This window comes from Physeter macrocephalus, chromosome 1 (genome assembly GCF_002837175.3).
Source record: "Physeter macrocephalus isolate SW-GA chromosome 1, ASM283717v5, whole genome shotgun sequence".
Lineage (NCBI taxonomy): Eukaryota > Metazoa > Chordata > Mammalia > Artiodactyla > Physeteridae > Physeter > Physeter macrocephalus.
In genome coordinates this window covers 61335973-61348400 of record NC_041214.2, presented here as the reverse complement: position 1 = coordinate 61348400, position 12428 = coordinate 61335973, and the positions used below count along the sequence as shown (strand labels likewise).

General features: G+C 35.2%; 1 protein-coding gene across 2 annotated transcripts in view; it reads right to left on the bottom strand.

The window, feature by feature from the left end:
- Nucleotides 1–12428, bottom strand: part of SERPINI1 (serpin family I member 1) — a 77255-nt gene that overhangs the window by 26528 nt on the left and 38299 nt on the right. For both annotated transcript variants that reach the window (XM_024124325.2, XM_028482711.2), the window contains exons 2-5: nt 8753–9020; nt 7089–7319; nt 5083–5277; nt 3409–3613 (exon numbers count right to left, since the gene is read on the bottom strand). In XM_024124325.2, the coding sequence (XP_023980093.1) occupies nt 3409–3613; nt 5083–5277; nt 7089–7319; nt 8753–9002 (881 nt within the window). In that variant the 5' untranslated portion in view covers nt 9003–9020. The remainder of the gene's footprint in view (nt 1–3408; nt 3614–5082; nt 5278–7088; nt 7320–8752; nt 9021–12428) is intronic.

Below are 12428 nucleotides of genomic sequence, written 5' to 3'. Positions count from 1 at the left end.
TATGTTAACACATATATATGGAATCTAAGAATTAAAAAAAATGTCATGAAGAGACTAGGGGTAGGATGGGAATAAAACACAGACCTACTAGAGCATGGACTTGCGGATATGGGGAGGGGGAAGCGTAAGCTGTGACAAAATGAGAGAGTGGCATGGACATATATACACTACCAAACGTAGGGTGGATAGCTAGTGGGAAGCAGCCGCATGGCACAGGGAGATCAGCTAGGTGGTATGTGACCATCTAGAGGGGTGGGATAGGGAGGGTGGAAGGGAGGGAGAAGCAAGAGGGAAGAGATATGGGAACATATGTGTATGTATAACTGATTCACTTTGTTGTAAAGCAGAAACTTTCACAGCATTGTAAAGCAATTATACTCCAATAGAGATATTTAAAAAATAATAATAATTATATGATGCTTACTTTATGGCAGGCATCATTCTAAAGTGCTTTTTAGATATTTTACATATATTATATATATATGTATATATATATATAAATAATATATACTTTTACATATTAGCCAAACTATTTTTTCTACCATGGATAAGTTGGAAGAATATTTGGCAATCCCATTTAAATCTTAGAGATGTATGACTGTGCATAAACCTTGTGGTATTTCACTGGATTTGGTGATATCTCATAGAGATAGCCATCTTACCCTCTTCTGAATAGATTCTTGTATTTTGGATAAAAGTACAATTTCAATTCAGCATCTGATTCCTGTAGGATTTATTGTTCAGGGGAAAAAATATTAATACAAAGTAATTGACTCTCCCCCCCTCCCCCTCCCACCAAGTACCCTATGCCTCTTAAGGGAAAGTATTTTAAAGCAACTTGTATAAAATCTGGTATAATAGAAAGTAAAAGTACCTGTGAAGTAGGACAAGAATGTGGTCAAATTCAGAAATGCAAAGTTGCATTTTTAGAGTAATGTCTCCATGTGAAAAAACTATACAAACCCTTTAAGACAGACACTTGAGTAAAGCTGGAGCACAACTATTAGAAAACTTTTACCTTTGCTAAAATGGAGTCACATAAATCACTTCCTTCACTGAACATTTGGTGGGTCGTAATGCTGTAAAATGGAGGGGTGGATAGTTCCCATTGATTATTACGAACACATTGGTATTTGGAAATAGTCAATCTCTTAAAAAGGGACACCAAATTTATCTTATCTAGCTACTTAGCCTCCCACTCTATGCATTAGCCATGCAGAAGGAGAATTCATGGAACTCCTGGAGAAATGGATACATGGTAATTAACCATGCCTAGTTTAGTAACAGGCATTAATATGAGCAAGCAAGCTAAACTCTTTCATAATTGAAGAGTATCTCTTAGAAAATAAAAATTTAATTTTCTTCTGCTGCCGCATTCAGTTTCTCAGTGGACAGGGCCCGAAGGCCACACTTTCTAGTGAATGTGGTTGAATTACAATATGTGATACTTAATAAACATTCCTTCAGAATTCTTTTAAAATACTCTCAAATAACTTTGCATCCCTACAGAATTAAGGCATTTGGAGATGCTGCAGTCAATTCATAGAATTTAATAAGAGAAGCATTAACTCTCTACTGAATTTCTCATATTATCAAAAAGAATTCCTTATAAAAATGCAAGTGAAAAATACAAAATTAATGATAGAAGGTCACTAGATGAAGGTTTAAATCTGATTTAGTTATTTACATTTAATTATTAATATTTAAAAGTAAATTGTTCTTTTAGAGTTAAGATATATTGTTCATATATTAAATATGTAGATGTCAATTATCATATATTAAAAAAAAAACCTGGTTTTGTATGTTAGATATTCATTGGCTACCTCTCCTTGAGAATAGACTTACAGTGAAATCTTTCTACATAAATGTATTGTTATGGAAAGCAAGCTAAATAAATATCTTAGCTAAAAAGAAAAAAACATTTGGATTATGATTACCTTAATTTTTATATGTAGACTGAGAAGTATATGGCTATATATTATATATGGCTATATATTATGAACTACAACATTAACATAATGCATCAATATATGCATATTTCTAGCCAAAAATGTCTACAGTTCCAAATAGCTCTCCTTCATTAACATAATGTAGCAAACATCAGCTAAGTTTTTGGAAAAATAAGCATTCATATAAGATGTAATTTTAAATGACAATTCCTAAAATTAGAATAAATATGAATGAGTCAATGAGGTTTTAGTAATTCAATTTTAATACTAATATCTTATTTATCATCCTTCAATATTTATACTAATTAATCATATTTGTGTAATTTTCTTACATGGAATGAATATTGGAACTCTACTTCCACATACACACACACGCACATGTTTATTGGCTGTTTGTGTGTTTTGTTTTCTAGCCTAGAATTTATACATTATGTTTATAAATTTGTTGTTTGGTTTGCTGGTCTAGCTCCCCTATTACATTTTAAGGTATTCAAGGGCAGAATAATATCTTCGGTTGGGTTTGATTTTGCAAACACACTGTATCTCTAGGATAGGAGAGAGAACTGACTTTACCCTAGAAGAATTTACAGAAGGAAAGCAAGACCTACAAAAAAGGTAATTTTGTTGTGGGGTGGTAATGTAAATGTACTGTCATAACAGGGAGGTGCATAAGTGAGGCAAAGTGAGGGTCACCTGCTCCATCATGCGGTTTATGGAAGGCTTCCTAGAAGAACTGGTGCCAGACCTGTACCCTGAAGGCTAAGTAAATAATATCTGGAAAAGGTATGTGAGGAGGGCATTTTAGGCCAATGCAAAAACATACATAAAGACCCTGAGGCATAAAAGAGCATATGGTGTCTGTGGCATAACTACAAGCACAGGGATAGTACCTACTACAAAAAATTGAACATGGTGAGTGGCCAGAGATAGGGTCGAGGAAGTGGATGGTAGTCAGAACATCAAGGCCCTTCATGGATTTTATTCTTTCAGCCACAGGGAGAATTTTAAGCTTCTTCCTGCTTATTTATGGTTGCATCTTGGCACCTAGCCCATGACTTGCTTGCACTTCTTCCAACAAAGTAGAAGATTATTTTTTCTCCAGCTATTATCAATTTAAATATTAAAGAAATACAGAAGACTGTAGATGCAAATGATATTCAGAGATAATCTATTGAAAAATCTTCTAAAATGAAGCTAAGAATATTGTTTCATATCTGAAACTAGGTCTTGATAAGTAGTATAGAATGATCTATGAGTCAGCCTGTGTCTCTGGGCAGGACTGAATGAGTATGAAAGAATACTTTTTAAAAGATGGAGGAGGAGGAGGAGGAGAAAGAAGAGGAAGAAGAGAGCAACACAAGACAAAATTCAACAGCAGTGGCAAGAGTTTCTCTGCGTCAGAACCTTCATTGATACCTCCCTCCATGCTATCAGAGGGAGTCACACAGGAACCTCTCACCTGGGGAGGTACACTTCCACTTTTTGCTTCTTCACAGAGTTTGCCCATTCTTCAATCAGCTGTGCTTTGACCAATGGCTCCAGAGTGGCCAGTGGAACTTCCTGTCTGGACAAGACCAGCATCATACTTATCTCATCCCCCTCATAGGGTATTTCCAGGACTTGGTAGATACCACCAGCTTCATTGGAGCCATCACTAAATTCCCCTAAAAAGAACAGAAAGGTGTTCTGTTTAAATAAAACAAGGCTTAAATAAAATGTTTACATTTGTTATAACTTTCTTCCAAAATAGTGTATAGAATATAAAAAATTCAGGCATCTGAGAAGAGGGTTTATTTTAAAGTAAGCCCTGAAATTCAAGTGAATCCTCAGCCCTACAGAATTTATTTTATTTTAGGATCCCCAGAATTGTTTCACATTTGTCATCGCATGTTCTCTAGACTTACTTTTTATTTTTAAATGAGATACCTCAAATGAATATATTTTAAGGATATCATTAAAAAAATGAAAAGTCATGATTAGAAAAATAAAGCCCTGGATCCAAGTTGGATGTAAATCACATTTAACAATATCCACCTGATTTCTAAGAAGGGAAAAACTGACCGCATAATACCTGGTATTCTATTATTACCACAGCTAAAAGTTTTGAGGCCAAGGTAGCACAGCCAAAATGAAATCTACTTCATTCGGCAGTAGTTATCCTGAGCATTTGTGGTGATTAAAATCTCCAAATTAGATAATTAGGTAAATTAGGTAATTGGCTTTGTGTTCTATGAACTTAGCTAAGTTGACCAGGCTTTCATTAAAGAAAAAAAAAAAAGTCTTTAAAACAAATGGTCCTGCCACTACTTTAAAATTTCCCCCATTTTCAAAACAAATGTAATGCTTTTGTTCTGAATATTTTCATTTAACTGATCTAGGTCCTTTAGATGTCACATTAAACATTTTGGTTCTCAAATAGGTATTTCCCTTTCTTATTTTGACTGTTAATTTGATTAACTGTGATTATAATATTTTAATTTTACTGTGTACCTTTAAATAGAATAAAATATTAGTTCTAACATATACTTAGCTTGCAATTACTTTTCTGCTTATGACAATAAATAATTACAGTTCAGTATGGTATGGAGAAAGGATTAGCACCCTAAACTTCTGAAAAGGGCAATGAAATATCCCTGAAAATAATGCCAAGGATGCTGACTTGTATCACAAATTATAGACTCTCAGTAAGTGAAACTATGAATGAATAATTATGCCTGACCATACATAAACAAGTCTGAAAGCAAAATTTTAAAGGAATGCTTATAATTCAAAAAGTGATGAAGTGTCCAAATCAAGAGCTGGGTGGAACATATGGCTCACTGAAAACCACCCCAAAGCGATGACTTTCTGGAGTGACTCAGAACATTCTTACATGGGTCAGATATTTTCACATGAATAAAGCACTCTGTAGGTGTAATCAACTTTATAAATTAAGAAACATATTGGAAAACTATCAAAACGTATAATATTCACTCAGGATCTAATTAGAGGCCTTTGAAAATGGAGCCAAGAAAATTGAATTGTAGCCCAAACCAGATTGTTGAGAAATCTGAGTAACGAATATTTCATGTTTTTTCTTAGAAATTTGTTGATATACTGCAAGAAGAGAGAAATAAAAGCCAAAATGTCTTACCATAATAGAATTCTCCTTGTTGATACATCATTGGAATTTGGACTTCACTTTCATCATCTTTAGTGAAGGAAAAAGTTCTGGTATTTTCAGGTCTAAATTGTGACTTCCAATTCCCTTTGAAATAGACAGCATTGATGAGGGCCAGATGAGTGACGGCGTCAAAATCCCTTGGGGATACCAAATCTTTCAACAGACCTATTCAGGAAAAAAATGAATGGATGAAAATTCATATTAAATTTGAAGGTGAAAGGAAACCAAAAGATTATCAAACTACCATCCAATAGAGTGCTTGAGATGAACTTTATATCATTTTAAAATTTACAATAAAAATTAAAAGTATCTAACTTTCAAAGGAAAAAATGTTACACACACACACACACACACACACACACACACACACACACACACACAGATATATACTTATAGACTAAGGGCATCTAAAATACCCTTATACACCACCTAAAATAACACCAACTAGTAGCATCTTGACATTTGCACAAACTACAGAACCACATACAACAGAATCTCAGGCTTTACTACTTTCTAGTTGAAATGATGCATGTAAAACTCTTAACACAGAGTAAGCATTCAACAAATATTTCTAAGTTTACTCTTGAACAATGTACATGATTAAAATGTCATCCAATTCATACTTTTCCCTCATGTACATTGGATATCTATCAGATATAACAACTGCTTTTGATTAGGTGAAAACAGATGAGTAAAAGCCAATTTAACTAATGATACCTTATTTTTTATCACTTATAATGTTCCTTTCTAAATCCATTTTGAAAGACATTGGGACTTTATTAATGGCTGAAATTATTTAAGAAGAGTTTGGAAATAAACAGCTTTCAATAATCCAATCTAATGCAGCTGAATTATTATTCTTAATTTATTCTTTGAATGTTAAAAAATAACCATGTTTCTTTCATTTTACATTTTAATCTGATAGTTAGAAAAGATAGGACCAACATTCACTCTGTATTCTCTCATTTTATTAGTCATAGCACTTCTTTAGGTACTTAAGAAGGTGCCTCAGCATTTTGGGGAATATAGGACAAAGGGTATGGGATGAGGGTCTTTTGTTGTTGTTGTTCCAGCATAAAATGTATTAGATTAACATATTTTCAGAGTTTTGACAACATGAATTAATTAATTTAAGGAACAGCCCTAGTAATCTACTTTCAATTTGGCCTCATTTTTTAATTCTAATTTCAATTATTTTGTTGGTAAAATCGGAAAATAAAATGGTAAAATATGAAACATTTGGAGAGCTTAAATACATTTAAAAAATATGATTTAGAATTAAAATTTGAAACAAATGCATCCTTTTCTAATTCCTCTCCGTTTATTTGGGCTTAAAATGGGCTGCTCTTTTTTTAAAGGAATCCTGTACAAATTTTTTGATTAGCAATCAAGTTCTGTGGTTTAAAAGCCAACAAATATCTTTAAACTCTCTTACTCTATTTTAATCATATTGTTAAGAGAGCCAGCAACTGTGATTCTAACTTATATCTAACTTATTAAATGGTCAGCTCAAGCAAAATTCCATACAGTAGTTAAGATTACTATTCAGATGAAACCAACTGGAGAGCACAGATTTCGTATTAATTTATCAGTGCCAATATTCTATACATGCCAAAAGAATTAACTTCTTTCTCAAATGTTTATTCATAAACAATGCTTCTAAAATAGGCTGTAGGGGCTTCCCTGGTGGCGCAGTGGTTGCGCGTCCGCCTGCCGATGCAGGGGAAACAGATTTCATATTAATTTATCAGTGCCAATATTCTATACATGCCAAAAGAATTAACTGCTTTCTCAAATGTTTATTCATAAACAATGCTTCTAAAATAGGCTGTAATCTATACAAAATAATTAGTAGATACTCAACTAAATGCAATCTAACATTCAAAATGTAAAAGGAACAAGGGGACAAATAATTTCAGAAGTAAAAGGGAGTTAAAACTCAGCTATTAGAGAAAGAAAGGAACCAAATGACTTACTATTTGTATTATTCTCCACCCACTTATTGATATGGTTGGCCACAGCTACATTTTGACCGAAGTCCACATGATTGACTTCTGCGTTAAAGTACTTTTTTATCATTTGCAAAAACTCATCATTGATATGAAATCCATTTTGCACAAAGAGGGAATTGGCAATTTTCATCACATACTGACTCTCTTCAGCAGTCACCATGTGAGAAAGATGATTCAAGAAAGAAAATTCTTCACCTGCAAAATGACAAAAGATAAGTTTATTAGTGGAACAAACACAGTGAAAGATCCTGGAGAGTGGAGGAGCATGAAAACACAGCGAGGGGGGTTAATAGAACAGAGGCCCAAAGGAAAAGCACTGGCTTATTCCCCACACCGACATGGTAAGGAGGTTCCAAAATTTGTGCTGTTTCTAGATGTTCAAATTAACTTTTTGCAGTTAAGTATTATCAACTGATATTATTTTCATTTTAATTGACTTTCTTGGTAAAATCTATAAAGTAGAGATACTTGGATTGTTTTTTTTCAAAGTACTTAGGTTATTTTAATTAAATGAGTCTTATTTTATGATGATCAGAAATAATCTGTTTCTGTTATCAAGTTTAATTTTCTAGTTTAAAAATCAAAATATTCCTTTAAATTTTACTTTAAGTAGACTTTTTTTAACCTTACAACTAGAAAATCCAATTGAAATTGTTTTAGTTCTCAACTTTTTAATGAGTTAATTCACATGTATATTAGAAACATTAAAATAGAAATTATACATCATTGAAAAGTGATTACAAAATACATTTTGGCTAGAAATTTTCTCCAGTACAAAAATTTTTCATTATAATACAACATTCAAAAAAAAACTCTTGGGAATTCCCTGGTGGCACAGTGGTTAAGAATCAGCCTGCCAATGCAGGGGACACAGGTTCGAGCCCTGGTCCAGGAAGATCCCACATGCTGCGGAGCAACTAAGCCCGTGCGCCACAACTACTGAGCCTGCGCTCTAAAGCCCACGAGCCACAACTACTGAGCCCATGTGCCACAGCTGCTGAAGCCTGCACACCTAGAGCCTGTGCTCCACAAGAGAAGCCACCACAATGAGAAGCCCGCACACCACAATGAAGAGTAGCCCCCGCTACCCCCGCTTGCCGCAACTAGAGAAAGCCTGAATGTAGCAACAAAGACCTAAAGCAGCCAAAAGTAAATAAATAAAATAAATAAATTTATTAAAAAAAATTCTTGGATGCCATTTAAATAATGAAGGTACTGTTGATTTTAAGTAAAAATTTCTGATATTCTTAGAGAATAATGGTTTTTTTATAGCACTCATCACAGTTATAATTTCTCATTTATTTATGTGATAATTGATTAATATATGCCTCTCCCTCTAAACTGGAAACTCCAACAGAGCAAGAACCATGTTTGCTTTTGTTTATCACAGTGAGGTTTGTTTAAACAATAATAATAAAAGATACAATTTCCTTGGATTAACTCAGCCAGGGATACAGCTAGGAACTAAGAACTTTCTTGGGTTTCCTAATGGTTCTCTTACCCATATCACCTCAGTGAGACCTCTTTCTTACTCTTTGTAAATACTGCTGCCTCAGGCATAAGGCAACATAACTGAGTTGAATGTTAATGTCAAACCATCTTGAGAAATTAAATCTAAGCACACTTACCATTTTTCAGGCTATCATATCCCATTGAATGACGGATTTCTTTCAGGGTAGACCCTTGGGCCCCAAGTTCCATCATTCCCATTGCAAGGGTGACACTCAGTGGAGAGAAGAGAATATTTTCATCTTCTCCAGTGGCTCGAAGATGGTTATACATATTCACTGACAACTCAGCAATGGTTTCATCAGTGAAAGTGGTCCCTAATGCCAAACTTTGCAGAACCAGCAAAGAGAAGAGTCCAAGGAAAGCCATGTTGGAATAGTTTCAAGCCTGGAGAACAATATTTTACATATTAATTATTAATTACCTCAGAGAAATGGAGTGAAAGGTAAAAAAAATAATAATTTCATGGCAAAGTTGTAAGTAAACCAAAAGTTTTTAAACATATGCAGTGTTAGTGTCTCTATAACAAAAAGTCCATTAAAGGATTTGTTGGAAGATCCTATTAAGTCAATTAATAGTCAAATGAGCGAATAACACTGCTAAGTCCTGAGGATACTCCCAAGAACAAGATAGCCCTGGTCTCACCTTCATGGGGCTGAGTATATATAGATATATATTCAACAATGTTTGGTGAGGCTAATTTATCAATTTTCATAGCCTCATCATGCATATTCCAGTCATGACTTTGAAACAATTCACTCTAGCGTACACTAAACAACACAGGTACAGGACAATTAAAATGAAAACCAAAAGGTATTCACAGGGTTTAAGAAAAATTAGTGAAGTTAGGCATTTGAAAATGCCCCTTTACCCATTTACTACAATTTATGAAATTAATGTACCATGCAACTGGGTTTACCAACTAGTGGGGAGAGATCAGACACACATCTGCCAGGAGCCCCAGTTTATTCAGCCCAGGCTGCAGAACCCACAAGAAGTGGTAACCCAGAGAAAAAGCAGATTCGGCACATCCTTGTGTGGTTTTCCTTATTTATTTGTTCCCTAGCAGGCTGCTGCCCTCAGTGACCATCTCTGCACAGGGAGACGTCTCCCTCTTACAACAATGTCCTTTCATTCTTAGACTTACATGACCATTTCAGCTTACACCAATACTCCAGTGATTTTATTTAAATGACTGTTTCTAAATATCAAGCTCATCTGATACTTGAACCGTGTTCTCTTGGGAAGAGAAAGCAGTATCAGTGCCCAGATATCTCAGAATAATATTCCTGCCTTTTGGCACACCAGCATTCCACACACTCTGTCTCCCCACAAACAGTCTGACTGGCACACATTGGGGACAGGATTCCCTCTTTCCTCGTATTCTCACACTTTGTCACTCTAGGCATCTGAAAGGTAAACTGCCGATTCAAACAGTTAAGCAGCTTCCTTGTTCTTGATCTTTAAAAAAAAAAAACCATCATTAAAACAACAGGTAAATGGGCATCATCAGAAAATCTACAAACAACAAATGCTGGAGAGGGTGTGGAGAAAAGGGAACCCTCTTGTACTGTTGGTGGGAATGTAAATTGATACAGCCACTATGGAGAACAGTATGGAGGGTCCTTAAAAAACTAAAAATAGAATTACCATATGACCCAGCAATCCCACTACTGGGCATATACCCTGAGAAAACCATAATTCAAGAAGATACATGTACCACAATGTTCATTGCAGCACTATTTACAATAGTCAGGTCATGGAAGCAACCTAAGTGTCCATCGACAGATGAATGGATAAAGATGTGGTACATATATACAATGGAATATTACTCAGCCATAAAAAGGAATGAAATTGAGTCATTTGTTGAGACGTGGATGGATCTAAAACTGTCATACAGAGTGAAGCAAGTCAGAAAGAGTAAAACAAATATCATATATTAACACATATATGTGGAGCCTAGAAAATGGTACAGATGAACTGGTTTGCAAGGCAGAAATAGAGACACAGATGTAGAGAACAAACGTATGGACACCAAGGGGGGAAAGTGGCTGGGGTGGGGGTGGTGGTGGTGGAATGAATTGGGAGATTGGGATTGACATGTATACACTAATATGTATAAAATGGATAACTAATAAGAACCTGCTGTATAAAAAAATAAAATTCAAAAATTCAAAAAAAAACAGGTAAAGTGATATTGAGCAAACACATTTGGAAAACTGTATTTTGTTAGTATGAAGCATTAACAGTCCCCACTACTCAGTTAACAGAGTGCACACATGTTTAACCTAAGAGCAGTGTGTTTCCTACAGGTTTCTGAGTCAGGCTGTCCCGATCAGCCCTGTAATATTTCTGATTCCAATTTCAGATAACTTTGCCTGATCACTTTGCAAGTCCTTCACATTTTCGGGTTCAGTTCCAGGTATCAGTTTTTTGTCTGAGAAGTTCCAAGTCCCCATGTATCCTGCCCCCCACTTTTGTATTAAGGTTTAAGTAATTCTTGCTTGTTTAGGAAGGTAAAGCTCAGCCTATATGTAAATATGAACTCTCACAACCCACGCTGTGAGGAGGCTGAGAATAGCTACTGGCGGGAGATGAAGTATGTTGCTGCAGAACAGTCTGCAGTGCAGGCAGCCATCGGGACAGAAGCCAGATGCCAGAACACAGCTGTCCTGCTGGTCCGCTGGCTTAGGCCATTGATGGGAGGCTGCTGTGACATTCTCTCTTCCTCTGTCCTCTCCAGGGAAAGTGAAGTGGAAGAGATGAGTTTTCTCTCTCTCTCTAGTTTCAGATGGAAGAAATATAGCACGTGCTCTTCTAAGTTGAAAGAGAACTTAAAACATATCCGGTATTTAATACTTAAGATGTAATAGTGTTTAGGGGAACTCTGAAATCCAAGTCTGGTTCAAAAGCCCCTGCTCTTCATCATGACACTATACTGCTATCTGACGTGCCATCTTCACTCTACCAAGCAAAGACCCATTGCTTTCATTTAATGTTATCTAGTACAAGACCAAGAAATTAAACTCACTATATGATAGTAGTATCTGTCATTCAATAACACAACTATGGTGAAACCACTGCATTTAACATGAGGATTACATTTTAAGCTAATAAAAAGATTTCATTCATATAAAACAAAAACCTTTTGCCAACCAATAAGCATCTCAGAAAGTAAGGCCAAGTCTATTGTGTTTGTAGGCGTTTTTATTTATGTATGTACCATGAGATAATAATAATAGCTGGCATATGATGTATGACCTGTGACAAGTCATGTGCATTCTTTCAGTCTTGGCGCCATTCATGAAATGAAGATACCAATCTCTACTCTGCACAATTATTAAAGAAATAAAAGAGATAGTGTGTGTGTGTCTGAAGCACTCATTTTAAGCTACAGGTTATACTAATAAAGGAATTTTTAAAAATATGTTTTAAAAAATATGTTTTCTAGGTTTGTATACTTGCTAATTCAAGCAAGAGGCTATAGAGTCAAAATGAGTATTTTATGATTCCTGTTGGCCCATGGAATGTAGCACCATTACCCATTCACTTAGCCAAAACTGATAGAGGTATCATGAAGATACCAAAATTTATAAGGACAGGCTCTTGTCTTTAGGGCACTTACATCATTGTGCAGCAGGGCATGATCCATTACAGTGGTTCTTATCTTTTTAAGAAAAGAGATGCTTTTAAGAATCAGGTGAAGGGTAAATAATCTCCTCAAGAAATGCACACATGTGGAACAGAACATTACATTCACTGGCCAGGATATTTGCTGGCCTCGGGTTAGGAACC